The following is a 23,306-nucleotide window of genomic DNA, read 5'->3' on the forward strand; positions in this document are numbered from 1 at the left end:
CGTTGACTAAAACTCTCTCACAAGCAAAACATGATCACGCCTTAGTACTCTTTGGATGTTAATCACATGGCGATGTGAACTAGATTATTGACTCTAGTAAACCCTTTGGGTGTTAGTCACATGGCGATGTGAACTATGGTTATTAATCACATAAACATATGAACTATTGGTGTTAAATCACATGACGATGTGAACTACTCCCTCCGTCCCATAATATAAGAGCGTTTTTTACACTACACTAGTATAAAAAATGCTCTTATATTATGGGGCGGAGGGAGTAGATTATTGACTCTAGTGCAAGTGGGAGACCGAAGGAAATATGCCCTAGAGGCAATAATAAAGTTGTTATTTTATATTTCCTTATATCATGATAAATGTTTATTATTCATGCTAGAATTGTATTAACCGAAAACTTGATACATGTGTGGATACATAGAGAAAACACCGTGTCCTAGTAAGCCTCTACTAGACTAGCTCGTTAATCAAAGATGGTTAAGTTTCCTAACCATAGACACTTGTTGTCATTTGATGAACGGGATCACATCATTAGGAGAATGATGTGATGAACAAAGCTTGCCAATAAAGGGATCATGTACCGCGGCATTTTTAATAAAATCCCTCGACTCATGCGCATTCATAACGCACATCGTGTTGGGAACCGGCGAAATTACCGCACGGTATTGTGCCCTTTGGTATTTTTACTGGCCTATAAAGGACGTCGATGAATCCAATCCATTCTCACGCCTTCCCCCTTGCTCCCTGCACCTGAATCCCCAAAGCTCCAGTGCCCATAGCATAAAGCCCAGAGCCAGCCTCTACATCCTCCCTCCACCACCTTCCCGACCTCCGATATGGCCGGAAAGGGCAAGGGTGTCGCCACGGCGGCGGCCGAAGAGAAGGCGGCAATCAAGAGGGGTTGTGGCTCCCTTCTCCCATCACCACCGGCAACATCGTCGAGCTCCAGGCGAGCGGCTACCTTCCGCCACAAGACGAGGTCAAATGTCGCCCCCCCTGTCAGAAAAGCCATCCGCTCCGCCTCCAAAGTTCCAGAACCTCGGGAGGGTGAGCGCGTCATCTTTGTCTCCCACCTCATACAAGGTTTTGGTTTTCCGGTCCATCCCTTCCTCCAGGGCCTTACAGCCTCTAATTTCATCATCTGACAGCCAACTCTATCCTCCACATCACCTCCTACATCGTCTTTTGTGAGGTGTTTCTCCGCATTGAGCCCCATTTTCGGCTCCGGCTCAAGATGTTTTGTGTCAAAACCACAGGCCAACGATGGCCAGACCACAGGGTGCGGAGGAGCCATGATCGGCAAGCTCCATGGCGTCAAGTGGCTGCCTGGCAAGTTCATCGAGATGGTGAAACAATGGCAGGAGGAATGGTTTTACATGGTCGACGTGTCATCAGGGGGATAGAAAAAGGAGTATTTGCTTTCTCGGCCACACCCTTGAAAAGGTTGCACTCTTGGATGACCAAGAACCTCGACTATGGGAACAAGGAGGAAGACGAGGCCCACCAAGAATGGGTGAAGTTCCTCATCGGTAAGGGTGTCACTTTGGTGGATGTGATCCACGTGATGCTCCGCCGCAAGGTCCAACCTCTCTAGGCCCGCTCATCTCCTCTATGGAGGTACATTCCGAATAGCGAGGTATTCGTAATTCGAAGCCGCTATAGGGGAAGGACCTCGGCGGGATGCCGACGCTCCTCTTCAAGCCCTCGGCCAAGGAAAATACCTTCCAGGCTGAGGGAGATGACATCGGCTATACTCGAGCTAGTACAGATGTCGAGGATTGTCCTCTATTCCTCTTATCTGTGGCTAAACCTTTATTTTTTTCATCTTTAGCCGAGAAACTGAATTCTATCGACCACATTAAAGGACTGGCGTACCTTTGCCAGGTCGGTCAAATCGTCGGTGCCTCAACGTGGGGAGCCTGTGAGCGCTAAGCTGGAGAAGCTGCTAACCGAGGACCCATTGAAGGAAATATGCCCTAGAGGCAATAATAAAGTTGTTATTTTATATTTCCTTGTATCATGATAAAATTTTATTATTCATGCTAGAATTGTATTAACCGGAAACTTGATACATGTGTGGATACATAGACAAAACACCGTGTCCCTAGTAAGCCTCTACTAGACTAGCTCATTAATCAAAGATGGTTAAGTTTCCTAAGCATAGACATGTGTTGTCGTTTGATGAACGGGATCACATCATTAGTAAAATGATGTGATGGGCAAGACCCATCCGTTAGCATAGCATATTGATCGTTCAGTTTTATTTCTATTGCTTACTTCATGTCATATACATATTCCTTTGACTATGAGATTATGCAACTCCCGAATACAGGAGGAATACCTTGTGTGCTATCAAACGTCACAACATAACTGGGTGATTATAAAGATGCTCTACAGGTATCTCCGAAGGTGTTTGTTGGGTTGGCATAGATCGAGATTCGGATTTGTCACTCCGAGTATCAGAGAGGTATCTCTCGGCCCTCTCGGTAATGCACATCATGATAAGCCTTGCAAGCAATGTGACTAATGAGTTAGTTACGGGATGATGCATTAAGGAACGAGTAAAGAGACTTGCCGGTAATGAGATTGAACTAGGTATGAAGATACCGACGATCGAATCTCGGGCAAGTAACATGCCGATGGACAAAGGGAATAACGTATGTTGTCATAACGGTTCGACCGATAAAGATCTTCGTAGAATATGTAGGAGCCAATATGAGCATCCAGGTTCCACTATTGGTTATTGACCAGAGAAGTGTCTCGGTCATGTCTACATAGTTCTCGAACCCGTAGGGTCTGCACACTTAAAGTTCGATGACGATTTTGTATTATATGAGTTATGTGATTTGGTGACCGAATGTTGTTCGGAGTCCCGGATGAGATCACGGACATGACGGGGAGTCTCAAAATGGTCGAGAGGTAAAGATTGATATATAGGGCGATGGTATTCGGACACCAGAAGTGTTCCGGAGGGTACCGGGTACATATCGGGTCACCGGAAGGGGTTCCGGGCACCCCCGGCAAAAGATATGGGCCTTATGGGCCAAGAGGGGAAACACACCAGCCACAAGGGGCTGGTGCGCCCCCCATATGGCCCAGCCTAAGTGAAGAAGGAAAAGTGGAGGAGGAAAGGAAAGAGAGGGAATAGGATTCCCCCTTCCTTCCCCCTCTCCCCTATTTCCATCCCCCTTCCGTATACAAGGAAGGGGAGGCCGAATTGGAGGAGGCCCCCAAGTAGGATTCCTCCTACTTGGGGAGCCCCCTTCCTTCTCCCCTCCCCCTCCCACCTATATATATGTGGGGAGGGGGCACCTAGAACACACACCAACAATTGTTAGCCGTGTGCGGCTCCCCCCTCCACAGTTTACGCCTCCGGTCATATTCTTGTAGTGCTTAGGCAAAGCCCTGCGCGGATCACTTCACCATCACTGTCACCACGCCGTCGTGCTGAGGGAACTCATCTACTTCATCGACACTTTGCTGGATCAAGAGTTCGAGGGATGTCATCGAGCTGAACGTGTGCAGAACTCGGAGGTGCCGTACGTTCAGTGCTTGATCGATCGGAATGAGAAGAAGTTCGACTACATCAACCGCGTTATCAAACGCTTCCGCTTTCGGTCTACGACGGTACGTAGACACACTCTCCCCCTCGTTGCTATGCATCTCCATGGATAGATCATTGCGTGTGCGTAGATTTTTTTTGTTTTCCATACAACGTTTCCCAACACCCATACGTGGTCACGGTCAAGCTGAAGAAGATCAAGGGGACTTGGGAGACCAGGGCCTCAAAGGGCTTGGCTATTCAAGACAACCTCCCCGAGCTCCCCATTGGGAGCCAGCCGAGCTCGGGCTCTGACTCCAGCTCTGAGCAGGAGGAGGAGTCCAGGGAGGCCCCGCCACGCTGAGGTGGGAAAAGAACGCGGGTGGCGTTGGGGGACGATGAGGCATTGCCCTCTCCACAAGCGACCAAGCGCCCGAGGGGATCCAAAGCTTCTGTGACGGGCCACTCCTCGGCGCCGACCAATCTGGACATTGACTCGGACACCTCCAAGAAGTGCTGGCCAACCGGCCGCTGATGTTTACTACACAACTTATTCTTGTAGACTCGTGTTGGGCCTCCAAGCGCAGTGTTTTGTAAGACAACAACAAATTTCCCTCAAGTGGATGACCTAAGGTTTATCAATCCGTGGGAGGCGTAGGATGAAGATTGTCTCTCTCAAACAACCCTGTAATCAAATAAAGGAAATCTCTTGTGTCCCAACACACCAAATATAATGGTAAATTGTATAGGTGCACTAGTTCGGCGAAGAGATGGTGATACAAGTGTAGTATGGATAGTAGATATAGGTTTTTCTAATCTGAAAATATAAAAACAGCAAGGTAGCAAGTGATAAAACAGAGCACAAACGGTATTGCAATGCTTGGAAACAAGGCCTAGATTCATACTTTCACTAGTGCAATCTCTCAACAGTGCTAACATAATTGAATCATATAACAATACCTCAACATGCGACAAAGAATCACTCCAAAGTTCTTATCTAGCGAAAAACACAAGATGAAATTGTTGTAGGGTATGAAACCACCTCAAAGTTATCTTTTCCAATCAATCTATTGAGCCATCCCTATAAGTGTCACAAATAGCGATAGAGTTCATACTAAAATAACACCATATAATACATATCAATCAATCACATAGATACTACAATGTCACCACAAGTATCCGTGAGTCAATTATACGATATGCATCAAAGCAGTTCAGATTCATAATATTCAATCCAACACAAAGAATTTCAAAGAGTGCCCCAAGTTTTCTACCGGAGAAAGAAGGACAAAAACGTGCATCGGCCCTAGAGTTCGTACTAAAATAGCACCATATAATACATATCAATCAATTCTAATGTCACATAGATACTCCAATGTCACCACAAGTATCCGTGAGTCAATTATATGATATGCATCGAACCACTTCAGATTCATAATATTCAATCCAACACAAAGAAATTCAAAGAGTGCCCCAAGTTTTCTACCGGAGAAAGAAGGACGAAAACATGCATCAACCTCTATGCCTAGATTAGCCCAATGTCACCACGGGAATCTGCAAGTTGATTGCCAAAACATATATCAAGTGAATCAATAAAACACCCCATTGTCACCACGGGTATCCACATGCAAGACATACTTCAAGTAAATCCAAAATATTCAATCCGATAATAGTGAAACCTCAAAGGGAAAGGCTCAATTCATCATACCAAGATAGAGAGGGGGGAAATAAAAGCCCATGGTTACATCAAGTGAAGGAAATATGCCCTAGAGGCAATAATAATGTTGTTATTTATATTTCCTTATATCATGATAAATGTTTATTATTCATGCTAGAATTGTATTAACCGGAAACTTAATACATGTGTGAATACATAGACAAAACAGAGTGTCCCTGGTATGCCTCTACTTGACTATCCCGTTAATCAAAGATGGTTATGTTTCCTGACCATAGACATGTCTTGTCATTTGATGAACGGGATCACATCATTAGAGAATGATGTGATGGACAAGACCCATCCGTTAGCTTAGCATAATGATCGCTTAGTTTTATTGCTAATGCTTTCATCATGACTTATACATATTCCTCTGGCTATGAGATTATGCAACTCCCGAATACAGGAGGAACACTTAGTGTGCTATCAAACGTCACAACATAACTGGGTGATTATAAAGATGCTCTACAGGTGTCTCCGATGGTATTTGTTGAGTTGGCATAGATCGAGATTAGGATTTGTCACTCCGTATATCGGAGAGGTATCTCTGGGCCCTCTCGGTAATGCACATCATTATGAGCCTTGCAAGAAATGTGACTAATGAGTTAGTCACGGGATGATGCATTACGGAACGAGTAAAGAGACTTGCCGATAACGAGATTGAACTACGTATGATGATACCGACGATCGAATCTTCGGCAAGTAACATCGATGACAAAGGGAACAACGTATGTTGTTATGCGGTTTGACCGATAAAGATCTTCGTAGAATATGTAGGAGCCAATATGAGCATCCAGGTTCCGCTATTGGTTATTGACCGGAGATGTGTCTCGGTCATGTCTACATAGTTCTCGAACCCGTAGGGTCCGCACGCTTAACGTTTGATGACGATTTGTATTATGAGTTATTTGATTTGATGTACCTAAGTTTGTTCAGAGTCCCGGATGAGATCACGGACACGACGAGGAGTCTCGAAATGGTCGAGAGATAAAGATTCATATATTGGAAGGTTGCATTTGGACATTGGAATGGTTCCGAGTGATTCAGGCATTTTTCCGGAGTACCGGGAGGTTACCGGAACCCCCCGGGAGAAGTTATGGGCCTTATGGGCCATAAGAAGGAAGCACACCAGCCCACAAGGGGCTGGTCCGCCCCCCCCCTTGGGCAGGAGGCCGATTAGGACTAGGAGAAGGGGGCCGGCCCCCCTTTCCTTCTCCTTCTCCCTTCCCCCTTTCCTACTCCGTGTGGGAGGTGGAATCCTACTAGGACTAGGGAGTCCTAGTAGGACTCCACACCTTGGCGCACCCCCTAGGACCGGCTGCCTCTCCCTCTCCCTCCTTTATATACGGAGGTAGGGGCACCCCAAAGACACACAAGTTGATCTTTTAGCCGTGTGCGGTGCCCCCCTCCACAGTTACACACTTCGGTCATATCATCGTAGTGCTTAGGCGAAGCCCTCGCCGGTAACTTCATCATCACCGTCACCACGTCGTCATGCTCACGGAACTCTCCCTCGGCCTCAACTGGATCAAGAGTTCGATGGATGTCACCGAGTTGAACGTGTGCTGATCACGGAGGTGCCGTACGTTCGGTACTTGGATCGGTTGGATCGCGAAGACGTTCGACTACATCAACCGCGTTACTAAACGCTTCCGCTTTCGGTCTACGAGGGTACGTGGACACACTCTCCCCGTCTCGTTGCTATGCATCTCCTAGATAGATCTTGCGTGATCGTAGGAATTTTTTTGAAATACTATGTTCCCCAACATCAAGATCGTGTCGGATCAAGAACATGAGAGAGAGAGAGAGAGGCAGATAGAGAGAGAGAGGGAGAGAGAGAGAAAGAGAGATCAAACACATAACTACTGGTATATACCCTCAACCCCAAGGGTGAACTACTCCCTCCTCGTCATGGAGACCGTCGGGATGATGAAGATGGCCTCCGGTGATGATTTCCTCCTTCGACAGGGTGCCGGAATAGGGCTTCAGATGGGATCTCTTTGGTACAGAGGCTTGCAGCGGCGGAGTCGAAGTCCCAGGTCAACTTTCGGGGGTTTCCGAATATATATGATTTTTGGCGTTGGAATCACGCAAAGAGGTGCCACAAGGGGCCCACAAGGTATCTTGGCACGGCCACCCCCTGGTCGTGCCCAAGTACCTTATCACCTCCTTGTGGCTCTTCTGGTACTCTCTCGAAGCTTCGGGGGTCTCTTATGTTCGAACAAAAATCGTTAAAAAGTTTCCCTGCATTTGGACTTCATTTGATATGGATTTTCTGGGAAACCAAAAACAAGAAGAAAACAACAACTGGCACTGGACACTAGGTCAATATGTTAGTCCATGAAAATTATATAAAAGTCATATAAAAGTGCACCAAAATCATATAATTATTGCTAACATGGCATGAATACTTCATAAATTATAGATACGTTAGAGACGTATCAGCCGCCCTCATTGTGCACGTCCTACTGCCCACCGGTTAGTTTTTAATAAACTTTTAGTTTAGCAAGGTGTTGTGAGTCATGGGTTCTGATTTTCTCCTTCTTGAGCACCTTCAGCAATTCTTGGCACTATGGGAGAAGCTTGCAAACGATACCATCCAGCCGGGTGTCAAGGACTCCATCATTTGGAAGCTAACCAATGATGGCCATTACTCCGCGAAGTCTACTTATATAGCGTAGTTTCACGGTCTCCCACACTCAAGCTTGCATGTTACTGTTTCGAAGGCATGGGCTCCCCCCCCAAGTGTGAATCTTTGCCTGGCTAGTTAACCAAAGCAGAATTTGGATTGTCGATAGACTTCAGAGGAGAGGATGGCCAAATTGCGACAAATGTCCCCTATGCAATCACGTGCAAGAATCTGCTGCACACCTTCTCTTCAAGTGCGGATTTTTTGTCTGAATTTGCAATGCGGTCTTCTCATGGCTTCAGCTTGTTATCCGCATGACCCCTTGGCTCCTGTTCACACAGTGAAATCTTGGCGGGATGCGTTCCTATCTAGCAACGAGCTGCCAGCGAAGGCCTTCAGGAGCAAAGTGGCGCCGGTGGCAGTTGTCATGCGACGCATCAAGGATGAAGTGTCTACTTGGGCCATTGCGGGCGCCAAGCATTTGAGAAATGTAATGCCGGTGGAGTATTTGTTTTGTCTTAGCCACATGGTGGTGTGTGTGTAACAAAACCTCTTCTTAATCAATGAAAATGGCAACTCTTTTGCCTTGTTTCGGAAAAAAAAGGAGAGGTTACCATGAAGGAAGAAGAAAAGCATTGTGCATGCCCTTGAGTATGCATGACATTTCTCTGGACGAGCTTCCACCTAGCTAGCTTGGCGAGTCCACACGAAGCGGCTATGCGTGCGTCATGGCGGCCAGCACTGGCTCATGCTGGCCTCCATCTGCAACGGTCGGTCGTGTTCTTCGCGGTCTCGCATTTGCCGCCGCCGCGGGCTACGTACATCTCCTTATCTGGCGCGTCGTCCGTGACCTCGCCCCAACGCCTTATGTCGCAAAATATCATGTGCGGTCTCACATGTGCCGCTGCCGCTATGGGGGCATCTATCAATGTAAATTGCTAATTGCACACAGAGAATAGATTAAATTAAGGTTAGCTATTAGATTAAGATTAGTGGGTCTAATCATACAATGGAAATGAGTTTGTAAGGTGCATTTAGAGAAGATAATGTTTACTTTTTATAAGTACAGTGGAGATAGAGATAGTAGATATACCTACAAAAAATTAGATATAGGAATGCATAATCATAATCGAAATCCTTGAGCCCATTTGGTGCAGGTTGTGGTCGCCCAATCCACCCGTGCGCGATTCGTCTCCACCTGTGCGAATCGAGGAGGAATATAAGGCCAACTCCAACCGGCCGACGCAAATGGACGCCTCTTTTGTGCAGTTTCCGTCCGTTTGGATCGTCCGATTGGACGACGTCTGGCCTCAGTCGCATTTTTGCTGGCAATGAGCCCAACTGGCTGACCCATTTGGTCCGCCCGATCGATATTTGCCCAAATTTCAACATTTTACATTCTATGCATATGGATACAAATAAAAATTCAAATAGTTTTTATTACATTACAATAAATAGTTTTTACAACCAACTAAAAATCTCATGGTTTACAAACCAAATGAATTTAAAATTGTCACAAATACATTAAAAAATATCTGATATACCTATTGGTTACCTAGGTGAGTCTACACATGCTCAACCAAATCATTTGAAGTTGAATGCGAGTTGTTCAATCACGCATTTCATGATGAAATTGGATGAACTGTGCAAACGTTGCGGGTCCATGCTCAGACTCAATATTTTCACCATGGAAATCAAACATTGGCCGAAGATGCTGTCATCATGCTCATCCTCTACGATCATATTGTGCATGATCACACAAGCAATCATCACAGTCCACATCTTCCGTTGGCTCCATGTTCTGGCAGGGTGCCGAACAATAGCCCATCGAGATTGGAGCACATCAAAGCACGCTCCACATCCTTTCTAGCACTCTTTTGTGTTTGGGAAAACCTAGCTCGCTTCTCTCCTACCAGCCTGGCGATTGTCTTCACAAGAGTTGACCACCGAGAATAGATACCATCAGCTAACTAGTCTCCCTTATTGTAGTGGTGACCATTGACTTCAAAATTGACCTATGGTGAATTGCCTTCTGCATTGTATGTGATGTCATTGTGAGAACCTGCCATGCCGAAGAAAGAGTGCCAAATCTAGAGGTCTTCTGATGCCACAGCTTAAGTATGACCATACAAGCTTTAACATGCCCCTTATACCGCCCTTGCCAAGCAAATGGATAGTCTTCCACTTCTAGTGCATATTATCTATGCTCCCAAGCATTCCCAGAAAAGCCTATAGATTCATTGATCGCCAACTACCGGGTTGTTTCCACAACATTTGGTTCTCTCAAGTACTCCGGGCCAAACACTGCAAACCATGACTTTGCAGACCTATACAAATGATACAAGGCATGAGGACTCACTCATGCAGACATACTCATCCACAAGACCATCGCAAATTTCGTATGCAATCATTCGGATAACTGAAGTGCATTTTTATAAGAGAAGAAGCCAACCCTTCCGAGTGCATTATTCTTGCATCTAAAGTAATCATCATACCTCACCACTCCCTCTCGAATATGGTTGAACACATGTCTAGCCATCCGGAAGCATCATCGAAAAAGCTTGGCATTGTAGAGTGGAGACGTGTACTGAAAATAATAGCTATAAAGTAGGCAATGGCCACTCTCTCTATTACGATTCAACGCCAGAGCATGTCCTTGGATTGACTACCTAAATATTGGCCGCATCCTAGAAATGTGCTCATTGACGACCATAATAGCAACCATAAAGTGCTCATCTTCGGGCGATGAATCATCCGATGGACATATGATGTTGTTGGAAAAAAAACTCATCATCACTATCGGCCATGGTACCTTGTGGGCAAAGGGCCGAACACATTTCGGGTGGCAACGGAGTTGGGCGTGGTAGAGCCGCGATTGGTCAAGGGTAGCATGCCAGTCGACGTCTACACCCTCCGGTGGTGCCCGTGTAGGTGAGGGCGGTGTCGACGACCCTTGACATGCGTCCCTTTTCCTGCTACGACGACGTCGATGAGCAGACACATACGCCGGCTCTCGGTGGACGCGGCGGCGGTGAATAGGTTGGTGGATGCGACGGCCGTGCCTAGGCGTCGTCGTGGCCGGAGCTGGGTGACGGCGGCAAGGTCGAGGGAACGAGTAAGGAGGGGGGAAGTGAGGAATAATCGCCGCTGTGCCACCGATGGACAGGTCAGCGGATAAGGGCGGGGTGTCGCTCTGAATCGCGACGGACAAAAATACGAACACCCGTCCATCTACGTCGGCGCATTGGGGCGTGTTTTCGGTTCGCTCGGACCCACACAGGGCGTCCCCGCTCCTCCCCGCTCGGGGTTTTTTTTAGCGGTTCCTCCCGCTCGGGTGCCCCGCGCCGTTCACGAGTGCAGGAAAAGGAAGCCGCAGTCGAGAAAAGCCCACCCGTCCCGTCCCGGCCCGGCCCGGTTGCAGCACTAGATAGTACAAAAGGGCCTGGCTGAAGCTCAAAGCGAGCGCACGCACGATGAAAGCGTAAAAGCCAAGGGAAAAAAAGAAGGCAAAAAGAGAGAGAGGGGGGAGGCACCAAAATACCACTGCTGCTACGTTCCCCTCTCCTTCCTTCCTCCACCGCGCCGAAACCCTCGCCGCCGCCGCCCTCGGATCCCTCGCCGCGGCGGCGATCACCGCCCCGCCTCCCGGTGGCCGCGGCGGGGACGCGGGACCCTCCCGCCGCGCCATGATCTCGCGCCTCCACGCTCCGGTGCCCCGCGCCGCCCTCCAATGTGAGCCCCTCCCCCTCCCCCCTCCTTCCCCGCCGCGACCTAGGGTTCTCGCTCTCTCGACAAGGCGACCGAGCGGGCGCGCTTCCGTGCTTGCTCTGCTTCTGTTGGACTCTCTTACTACTTGGCACGCCCTATTTTCCTGCGATTTCCCCCCGTCTTTACCTATTATTGGAGGATTCCTGGGGCGTCTTCCGCTGGCTGGGTTGGAATTTGATTTCTTGTCCTCCTTTCCCATCCGGGTTTCTTGCAAGCCTTCTTGCAAAGAGGCCGCGACTTTTACTGCGCAATTCAGAGTTAGTCCAAAGCCGGGTCTTTTTTTAGTCTTTACGCGCATTCCGCTCCAGATTCTTTTCTCCCTTTTCTCGATGCGTTTCCGTACGCTGGTATATGCAACCGGAATTCTACTAAACCCTACTCAATTCATGTCTGCAATCTTTCACAGAGGAAGGAAGAGACAAGGAGACTCTCCCTCTCTCTTTCATGCAGCCAGGGATGGAGTCCCTCCAAGGGAAGGAGAGCAATGGCGCCGTTCCTGACTGCAATGGGGCTGCTGCTCCCCCTGCCAAGCAGCTGCCGGAAGGGGCTGACGCCCTTCGCTATGCCAACATCCTACGGTCACGCAACAAATTTGCTGATGCTCTCCAGTTGTACACTACCGTTCTTGACAAGGATGGAACGAATGTGGAGGCCCTTATCGGAAAAGGGATCTGCCTCCAGGCCCAGAGCCTGCCAAGGCAGGCCTTGGATTGCTTCACCGAGGCTGTCAAGGTCGATCCCAAGAATGCCTGTGCTCTCACGCATTGTGGGATGATATACAAAGACGAAGGTCACTTGGTTGAGGCCGCAGAGGTATGGAGCAACATTTAATCATTTGTTATGTGCATTCTCTCATCTATCTGCTGGCTTGCTGGTTCTTGTGAGCTGTGTCTCAGAAAAAGCAGACTTTTTTTTTCATAGCATTGTTGTTGTTATTGTCGTGAACAGCTAAACACCGGAAATCTTTGATTGAGTATGTGCCTCGAATCTGATCTATTCCTCCATGTTGACCTGAATGGATGATCCGGCGTTAGTATGTTTCCTGAAATTTAGTTTTTTTTGTTCTGCAGAATACAAGTTAGATCTAAAAGTAAGGGCTATTTACGAACTTCCGTTTTACGCTAAGTTTGTCCAAATTAACCTAGCCATCATTGTGTCCTGTGTATGTATAATCTCTTGTGTGACGGAAGTACTGTTTAACAGTCTAGCTGATGTGGGTAGAAAGCACACAAGTGTTTGCTAAATCAGGGCAGATGACAACTGCAGTAAAAGAAAGCAGGATTCTGCTTGGAATGTATATGCATACTATTTCTCCCTTAGAGAACTCCAACCCCTTATATTTAGTGTGATTATAAGAAATTTTAACCAATCTTAGTTCGTTAGGTTAAAACATCATATTGTCCAAAACTGTTAGTAGGGACTGTACACAACGCTTTTAAGTTTTTTGTTGTTTTACTGTAGCTATTGTGTTGTACAAATTTTATGTTCTAATGGAGGAAAAACAATCTGGAACAGGCTTATCAAAAAGCTCGAAGTGCGGATCCTTCCTATAAAGCTGCTGCGGAATTTCTTGCTATTGTTTTGACCGATCTTGGAACTAGCTTGAAGCTTGCAGGCAATACAGAAGATGGGATTCAAAAATATTGTGAAGCTCTTGAAGTGGATAGCCACTATGCGGTACAATCATCAACTCTAGCCGTTATTATTTTTGTCTGTCAATTTAGCATTCTGCTAATGTATACACCTGATTTATGCAGCCTGCTTATTACAACCTTGGGGTGGTTTATTCGGAGATGATGCAGTTTGACGTAGCTCTTACTTGTTATGAAAAAGCTGCATTGGAGAGACCATTGTATGCTGAAGCTTATTGCAATATGGGGGTTATTTACAAGAATCGGGGAGAGCTAGACGCAGCAATTGCCTGCTACGACAGGTAAATTTGCCATTATTTTGATATGAATTGTGCCGATATTCATAAAATAATCTACAACAAGAACGTGAAGTTCACCCGTGGCATGACCTTCCTGTACCCCAGGTGCTTGACTATTTCCCCCAACTTTGAGATTGCTAAGAATAACATGGCAATAGCACTAACCGACTTGGGTACAAAGGTGCGGACTTGTCCACTTCTACTGTTGTGTAAATTCTACCGCTTACCATCATTTTTCATTTCTGTTCTTTTACCGACTGTAACATGGCCTTCAAAGAGGATCATATATTCCTATTCCATTGTTTACTCCATGCTATACAGAAGCTCAGCTGCAATTGCATTCTCTTTTGTATACCTTTAGTTGTCTACTAGATAATTGCCTGTGCGTTGCAATGAGTGTAAATATTCTTTAATATGTTAGCCCATGATTACCTTCCATATTAGTGTGATTATCTAAATAATTGTTTATCAAATCATGCCCATGATTTACCTACCTAAATAACTTTTAGGATTTTATTTGGTAATCACTTAGTAAGAACTTATTGTCTTGCCAAAGAAAACATATTTTTATTTGGTAAGTCAATAAAAGACGAGGGAATGGGGAATGTTGGATGAAGGACGAGGTGGACGACAGAACCTTACATCCTTTTTATGTAGGAGAGATAGTACTGACACCTTTTGTGACTGGTTAAAGGCAACTGTTTGTGTTTGATTAAGGCACAACCTTTTTTAATATTAATTATCATTTTAAACATCGGAGATGCTCAGGTTAAAATTGAAGGTGACATCAATCAAGGCGTGGCATATTACAAGAAAGCTCTGTTCTATAATTGGCACTATGCTGATGCAATGTATAATCTTGGTGTTGCATATGGTGAAATGTTGAATTTTGAGATGGTGAGTTACATGAAAATTCCATCAATTTGGTTCTACTATTAGCATTCACTTTTGGCTGACTTAATCAACTTGTGATTTTTATGAAGGCTATTGTTTTTTACGAACTCGCTCTGCACTTCAATCCTCGCTGTGCGGAGGCATGCAACAACCTGGGAGTAATATACAAGGATAGGGATAATCTCGACAAAGCCGTTGAATGTTATCAAGTGAGCGTATGCAATTCTGTTCATGTTTGTTAGAGTCGTGTTTACTTATTGCCTGTTTCCTTCTTTTTTTTTTGTAGATGGCCTTGTCAATTAAGCCAAATTTCTCCCAGTCATTGAATAACCTTGGAGTTGTCTATACGGTTCAGGTATGTTCTTCTACCATTATTGATTTCTTACATTCTTACCGTGGTTGACTGGTTACATTGCATTTTTAGCTTACTGAAATACATTTTCCATATTTAGGGCAAGATGGACGCTGCTGCAAGCATGATTGAGAAGGCCATACTTGCAAATCCCACTTATGCTGAAGCATATAATAACTTAGGTAATGAACAATCAACCTCTGTCATTTTAGATACTTAATATTAGCATGTCATTTGAAACATGTTCCAGCTAAGAATCCATGACGGCTCTGTGACCACCAATCATCTTTTATAGTTGTACCATACACGATGAGGGTACATTGATGCATGTATTTAGATAAAAACAAACATCATACAGGCAGTATTGAACGATGGACGGTGCACAAATGAGTAGCATTGAACAGTCAGCTATAAAATTGTATTCCCTTCGTTCACTTTTATAAGAGGTTCTAACTTTTCCCTGAATCAGATGTGTATATAGACGCGTTTTAGTGTGTTCACTCATTTCAGTACGTCTAGTCCATATTGAAATATCCAACACATCTTAATTCAGAACGGAGGTAGTAGTAAACAGGGGACAGGGTGGCCATTAGGGGTTTGCTAGTTTTGTCGATTTCATTGGACTTGCTGTGGCCTTCCAAAGTGTCAAGGAACATCAGGATTTATTTTAATTTGTTTTGGAAATCAAAATTCCTCAATATTCCCCAATGTGTGTACCTCCTACTTGTCCACGAGTAATGGGTACAACTACAAGTACGGAAGCTTTGCAAAAATTATTTTCTTTGAATATTCTTTTTAACATCGATTAGGCGTTTGCGAAGTGACTGACAGTTCACGATTACCTGTCATAGGTGTTCTTTACAGAGATGCTGGAAGTATTACATTATCTGTACAGGCATATGAAAGATGCCTTCAAATTGATCCTGATTCACGAAATGCTGGTCAGGTACTTTGTTAGGCCTCAAACTTGTTATTTAAACTATCTTCTGTACTCTTGTATGTCGCTATATGAAACTGTATAGCTTACATTCTCTCCTTACATGGTCAACTAACAGAACAACTCTTTGCAGAACCGTTTGCTTGCATTGAACTATATCGACGAGGGCTCAGATGACAAGCTTTATGATGCTCACAGGTCAGTTTATGCACTGTTTGCAATGAAAGTGCCATTTCTATCTTACCATGATCATGTATTTTTTTATGGCATTTATACTATCAGTATTAACTCAATATTTTGCAGGGAATGGGGAAAGCGCTTTATGAAATTGTATGCACAGTATACTAGTTGGGATAACCCAAAAGTCGCTGATCGTCCACTGGTCATTGGTTATGTGTCTCCTGATTTTTTTACTCACTCCGTGTCCTACTTCGTTGAAGCCCCCCTTACACACCATGATTACACAAATTGCAAGGTGGTCGTCTATTCTGGTGTTGTGAAGGTATAGACAATTTGTTCCTTGCTAGCTATTCTGGATTTTGGGCACTCAGTGACAATCAACTTATTTTGGCTGACTTGCCTCATTACCCCTTTAACTAAACAAAAACATTAATCTGGTGTCCAACAGCTAGAGAATTTATCTATCAAAATTAGTTTGGTAACACGAGATATACAAACTAGAAAAGAAGTAACTGCAATGTAAAGCTATCAAGGTGGATCTGGGGTTATCTCATCATTTATCCTTCTGTTCACACACTTTGCTCTTTTTTTCTGATCATATTTTTATTATTGATGATTCTCTAGGCAGATGCCAAGACCCTTCGATTCAAGGATAAGGTGTTAAAAAAGGGCGGGGTCTGGAGAGATATATATGGTATTGATGAAAAGAAGGTTGCTACCTTGGTCAGAGAGGATAAAGTGGATATACTTGTGGAACTTACTGGTCATACAGCAAATAATAAACTAGGAACAATGGCGTGCTGTCCTGCTCCTATTCAGGTATTTGTGTTCCACGTGGCATTTCAACGACTTAAATTTATTTTCAGAACACCTTGCATATGAGCAGTTATGCCTATTATTATGTTCTGGGAGCTTCTATTTGTCCCTTTCCATCCCTATCCACTCAAATCGTTCCAAGTAGTTCATGATCAATGAGTCAGTTGCTATCTGACTGTTTTGCTGAGAAGGGCATTTCTAACTTGGGTATGTATGTCCATACAGGTTACATGGATTGGTTACCCTAATACGACAGGTTTACCAGCAATTGACTACAGAATAACAGATTCATTGGCTGATTCTCCTAATACAAACCAGAAGTATGCCAGATGCTTTTCTTGTAGTTATTATGTCATGCAGTTTCTCCCTATGCGTCTAGAACCCTCATAGTAACGACTGTCTGCAGGCATGTTGAGGAGTTGGTGCGCCTTCCTGAAAGTTTTCTTTGTTACACTCCTTCTCCAGAAGCTGGGCCAGTTTGCCCCACACCAGCAATTTCAAATGGTTTCATCACGTTTGGTAGTTTTAACAATCTAGCAAAGGTGCATAACAGATTTGAACGCTTTATTTAACTTCATTGAATCACTCTGTTCATAAAGTTATTTTTGGCAGATCACACCGAAAGTTATGCAAGTTTGGGCCAGAATATTGTGTGCAGTCCCTAACTCGCGGCTTGTGGTTAAGTGCAAGCCATTCTGCTGTGACAGTATCAGACAGAAATTTTTATCGACACTTGAGGAGTTGGGTTTGGAGTCTCTACGAGTTGATTTACTACCACTCATCCATCTCAACCATGACCACATGCAAGCATATTCCTTAATGGACATCAGGTGAGAAGTTGTTTCACTTGTAATATAGTTGTGTCATATTTAGGATCTTCTATGCCAAGTCTTACATGTTTGTCAGGGTGTGCGTTTATATATAAACTTTAGATCCATGCCAATAAATATCATTATCCTACATTGATCACTGCAATTCCTTACTATTTTCGCGAATATTCAGAAAATGTGTTCTCCATTATCGGTGTTCCTCTGAAGCTGACTGAACTTCCATTTGTGTTTTTGCAGCCTAGATACGTTTCCATATGCTGGGACTACCACTACATGTGAATCTCTTTACATGGGGGTTCCATGTGTTACAATGGCTGGTTCAGTTCATGCTCATAATGTTGGTGTTAGCCTACTCACTAAAGTTGGTACGTTCTAACAATAGGCGGACATGAATTTTTATTTATTTCTCTCCTGCCTAGTTATTTATTTTTCCACCGTCTAGATTCTGTGTGACTTATATCTGTTATCATGGAACCTAAAAAAGGGGACCTGTATATTGTTGTTATATAAACATATGGAATTGTCTGACTGAGAATTATTTGTTGCAGGGTTGGGGAGGCTGGTTGCCAAAACGGAGGACGAATATGTTAGCTTAGCACTGGGGTTGGCATCAGATGTGAGTGCCTTAGAAGAACTGAGGAAGAGCCTCCGAGAACTGATGATAAAATCACCAGTCTGCGACGGAGAGAGTTTCACACGGGGCCTGGAATCTGCATACCGAAGCATGTGGCATAGGTACTGTGATGGGGATTCACCAGCTCTCAGGCGCCTAGAGGTGCTGGCGGGCGAAGACTTGGACAAGACGGCTGTGAAACATGCAGATCTTGAAGCACAGAGAGCGAATGCTACTGCTGAGGAAGATAATCAGTCCCCAATAAAGAAGGTTGACGCCACGTCCAAGGGAGGTGAGCCCCAAATAATGGTGAACCATGTGAGTTCTCCTGAAGGTAACCAGGCTCTCGTAACGGCGAAGGCGCAGCCCCAAATGATGGTGAATGGTGTGAGTTCACCTCACTCGCCTTCGGGGAGATGCGAAGCAAATGGGCATAGCAGCCGATGACCAATGGGAGGCTCCATTGATGCAGGCACACACTGATGTATTATATAGGTTGAGATTTGCCATTGATGTATCATCACAAAGTCGCTGCTGGGGGTCATTATAGGTGTTCTGGTTGTTGACCTCGGAAACGGATGTGGTTCTGACACACTGGTGGCCCCTGACTTGTAGCAGATGTAATATAATTCGTGGGGGATGCTTAGTCTGATTTTTAGATCAAGGTGTATGAGTAAAGAGTATATGCCAAGTTGAGTTGGCATGGTAGAAACAGAGAGAAAGGCGTTGGTTGTATATGTAGGAACAGCTTCTAGATTCTCTAAAATTTAACTGAGGCTATTTCAACTGTTTATTGGCAGGGTGGAGCTGCGGACATGGTTTTGGTTTCTGTTGGCCTCATGTAATTAAAAGCTTTGCGATCTCGCAGAATGATAGCAAAACTCATGTAAAACAGGAGTAAATTGTAAAAAAGAGTTAAATATATCAGGGGTGCCTAAACTTGTCCCGTGCGCGTGCTAGCGCGGCAGTGGCCCATGTGTCAGGGGCTGCGTGCGCACAGGCGTTGAATGCCCCGCTCCTGAGGAATTATTTTATAGAAACCAACCTTGAGTTTTATTTAATCATATAGAGAAAGTCCTGAAGTATAGGGTATGCTAGATAAAAATAAAATGGAAAAATAACGTGGAGTTTCAAACGAGGCACCTCCTGGTCAACTACCGGCACGATCCAGCCACACAAGTGAACTTTGCTTTCCGAAAGAATATTAGCAAGAAAGCTATTGTAGACTAATTGACGCGTTTATCCATCATTTATTTTTTATTTATTACCACTGTTTATTTTTTTACTTTTTCAAAGTTCATGTTTAGTTTTATGACACGCAAAATTTCCCATATAAAAATACAATAATTATCAATATGAAATTACTTTATATTTTCAAATATTTTTTCTTCTTTTGTTATCGTGTACTTTGAAGAGTTAAAATAATTTTTTTCAAAAAATTATGTCGATTTAAATAGTTCAACCCATATTAAATACTATTGTGTAAATTCATATATATTCATTCCGCACCCGAAGCAAACACAATTATAGCGTTTCCAAGTTCATGTTTAGTTTTATGACACGCAAATTTTCCCATATAAAAATACAATAATTATCAATATGAAATTACTTTGTATTTTCAAATCTTTTTTCTACTTTTGTTATCGTGTACTTTGAAGAGTTAAAATGAACATTTTCAAAAATTTATGTCGATTTAAATAGTTCAACCCATATTAAATACTATTGTGTAAATTCATATATATTCATTCCGCACCAGAAGCAGACACAATTATAGCGTATCTTCACTCTATTTTTAGAATACCCAATTATTAAAAATTGGACAACTTTGTATTTTGTAAACTATTCAACATGTATTAAAAATTATTGTCTAATAATATTAAATTCTACAAATGTATCCAAACATGTCAACCATGTTTGTAGAAATATAAGGATATTCAAAACAATTTTAATATGCGTTGAACATTGTCTAAAAACATGTTGAGCCTTTTGTAAAATACACATTGTCAATTTTAATGCATGACAAAGAGTTTTCAAAAACACTTATAATTTGTTAATACATGTGAAACATTTTCCTAAAACATGTTGAACATTTTTCGAGTGCACTAAAACTTTCTTCTAAGTTTATGGCAGTTTGTAACTTTTTCTAACATTTATTTTTTCAAATAGTAAAAAAAATATAAACACGAACTTGAAAAAGTAAAAATAAAACTTGTGCGGACCCATAGGAGCGCCATATAGAAACAAAATCGCTTGAAGAGGTACATAGCAACCACGACGGATTTTTAGAGCACGGTGGCCACTGAGCACATTTTTTTAAAGGGTAAAAACCGGCACTTAAAAGTTACCATTTATTTATTTTTTGACAAAAAACATATGCATGTGCTATAAGTGACTGTCAAATTTCGTCTGAAATGATGTTATATTATACGCTGCAATAAAGACAAAAATCCAGCAAAAAAAGAGCTGATTTTTGCATGTATTTGTCTTTTTCGTATCTCTCACATACAAGCACCGATTTAGATGAAAATTCACACCATAGATTACACTTCTATATGTGCACATATAAAAAAAATCGAAATTTTTGAGCTAAAAAATCCGTTTCTTTAAACTTCAAAAAACGGGCACAATATGCCCGTGCTGTGATGACCTACAAGTATAGGGGATCTATTGTAGTCCTTTCGATAAGTAAGAGTGTCGAACCCAGCGAGGAGTAGAAGGAAATGACAAGCGGTTTTCAGTAAGGTATTCTCTGCAAGCACTGAAATTATCGGTAACAGATAGTTTTGTGATAAGATAATTTATAACGAGTAACAAGTAACACGTGTAAATAAAGTGCAGCAAGGTGGCCCAATCCTTTTTTAAGCAAAGGACAAGCCTGGACAATTTCTTATATGAAGGAAAACGCTTCCGAGGACACATGGGAATTATTGTCAAGCTAGTTTTCATCACGTTCATATGATTCGCGTTCGGTACTTTGATAATTTGATATGTGGGTGGACCGGTGCTTGGGTGCTGTCCTTACTTGGACAAGCATCCCAATTATGATTAACCCCTATTGCAAGCATCCGCAACTACAAAAGAAGTATTAAGATAAACCTAACCATAGCATGAACATATGTATCCAAATCAGCCTCTTACGAAGCAACTCATAAACTAGAGTTTAAGCTTCTGTCACTCTAGCAACCCATCATCTACTTATTACTTCCCAATGCCTTCCTCTAGGCCCAAACAATGGTGAAGTGTCGTGTAGTCGACGTTCACATAACACCACTAGAGGAAAGACAACATACATCTCATCAAAATATCGAACGAATACGAAATTCACATGACTACTTATAGCAAGACTTCTCCCATGTCCTCAGGAACAAACGTAACTACTCACAAATCATGTTCATGTTCATAATCAGAGGGGTATTAATATGCATATAGGATCTGAACATATGATCTTCCACCAAATAAACCAACTAGCATCAACTACAAGGAGTAATCAACACTACTAGCGACCCACAGGTACCAATCTGAGGCTTTGGGACAAAGATTGGACACAAGAGATGAACTAGGGTTTGAGAGGAGATGGTGCTGGTGAAGATGTTGATGAAGATTGACCCCCTCCCGATGATAGGATCGTTAGTGATGACGATGGCGATGATTTCTCCCTCCCGGAGGGAAGTTTCCCCGGCAGAACAACTCTGCCGAAGCCCTAGATTGGTTCCGCCTCATGGCGGCGGAGTTTCTTCCCGAAAGCTTGCTTATGATTTTTCTCGGACGAAAGACTTCATATAGCAGAAGATGGGCACCGGATGCCTGCCAGGGGGCTCACGAGGCGGGGGGCGCGCCCAGGGGGTAGGGCGCGCCCCCACCCTCGTGGCCAGGGTGTGAGCCCCCTCTGGTATTTTCTTCGCTCAATATTTTTTATTATTTCCAAAAATGACTTCTGTAGAGTTTCAGGACTTTTGGAGTTGTGCAGAATAGGTCTCTAATATTTGCTCCTTTTCCAGCCCAGAATTCCAGCTGCCTGCATTCTCCCTCTTCATGTAAACCTTGTAAAAGAAGAGAGAATAGGCATAAGTATTGTGACATAATGTGTAATAACAGCCCATAATGCAATAAATAACGATATAAAATCATGATGCAAAATGGACGTATCAACTCCCCCAAGCTTAGACCTCGCTTGTCCTCAAGCGGAAGCCGATAACGATAAATATGTCCACATGTTTAGAGACAGAGGTGTCGATAAAATAAAATACGGACATGAGGGCATCATGATCATTCTTATAACAGCAACATATATATATTGTCATATGATTTCTTATGCTCAAGTACTAATCTATTCACAATGTAAAGTATGAATCAGAAGCTTCATTGAGAACTAACAAACTAAAATCTCAGTCATTGAAGCAATTGCAATTTATCATAACATCGGAAAGAGTCAATATAAGAGCTTTTCAGCAAGTCCACATACTCAACTATCATTTAGTCTTTCACAATTGCTAACACTCACGCAATACTTATGGGTATGGAGTTTTAATCGGACACAGAGAAAGATAGGGGCTTATAGTTGCCTCCCAACCTTTTACCTCAAGGGTAATGTCAACAATAATAATTCATGCTAACTTACATCCAATTGGATCAATATATCATGATCTTTCCAACACAAGGTGCTTGCCAAAGGATAAAATGTAAAAAGGAAAGGTGAAGATCACCATGACTCTTGCATAAGGGTAAAAGATAAAAGTAAAAGATAGGCCCTTCGCAGAGGGAAGCAGAGGTTGTCATGCGCTTTCATGGTTGGATGCACGAAATCTTAATGCAAAAGAACGTCACTTTATATTGCCACTTGTGATATGGACCTTTATTATGCAGTCCGTCGCTTTTATTTCTTCCACATCACAAGATCGTATAAAGCTTATTTTCTCCACACTAATAAATCATACATATTTAGAGAGCAATTTTTATTGCTTGCACCGATGACAACTTACTTGAAGGATCTTACTCAATCCATAGGTAGATATGGTGGACACTCATGGCAAAACTGGTTTTGAGGGTATTCGGAAACACAAGTAGTATCTCTACTTGGTGCAAAGAAT

At 43.5% G+C, this 23,306-nt stretch overlaps 1 protein-coding gene across 1 annotated transcript; it reads left to right on the forward strand.

Moving 5' to 3' along the window:
• The first annotated feature begins 11,354 nt into the window (after window positions 1-11,354).
• On the forward strand, window positions 11,355-19,012 carry LOC123143698 (probable UDP-N-acetylglucosamine--peptide N-acetylglucosaminyltransferase SPINDLY). The gene is made up of 18 exons (XM_044562654.1): window positions 11,355-11,631; window positions 12,074-12,480; window positions 13,183-13,344; window positions 13,425-13,600; window positions 13,703-13,778; window positions 14,366-14,494; window positions 14,581-14,700; window positions 14,778-14,846; window positions 14,944-15,025; window positions 15,695-15,789; window positions 15,914-15,978; window positions 16,084-16,282; window positions 16,585-16,779; window positions 17,002-17,096; window positions 17,183-17,318; window positions 17,389-17,606; window positions 17,844-17,971; window positions 18,155-19,012. Exons 2-18 carry the CDS (start codon window positions 12,112-12,114, stop codon window positions 18,664-18,666), a joined length of 2,826 nt encoding a protein of 941 aa, XP_044418589.1. The 5' UTR covers window positions 11,355-11,631; window positions 12,074-12,111; the 3' UTR covers window positions 18,667-19,012.
• Window positions 19,013-23,306: the final 4,294 nt, after the last annotated feature.

Source organism: Triticum aestivum, chromosome 6D, assembly GCF_018294505.1.
Source record: "Triticum aestivum cultivar Chinese Spring chromosome 6D, IWGSC CS RefSeq v2.1, whole genome shotgun sequence".
NCBI lineage: Eukaryota > Viridiplantae > Streptophyta > Magnoliopsida > Poales > Poaceae > Triticum > Triticum aestivum.

What these genes read in the sequence shown, in the direction of transcription:
- LOC123143698 (XM_044562654.1), top strand. Translation starts at nt 12,112, where the DNA reads ATGCAGCCAGGGATGGAGTCCCTCCAAGGGAAGGAGAGCAATGGCGCC. An exon ending in TGAAGCATATAATAACTTAG is followed by an intron (nt 15,026 to 15,694) that starts GTAATGAACAAT and finishes TACCTGTCATAG; the next exon opens with GTGTTCTTTACAGAGATGCT. An exon ending in TATTCCTTAATGGACATCAG is followed by an intron (nt 17,607 to 17,843) that starts GTGAGAAGTTGT and finishes GTGTTTTTGCAG; the next exon opens with CCTAGATACGTTTCCATATG.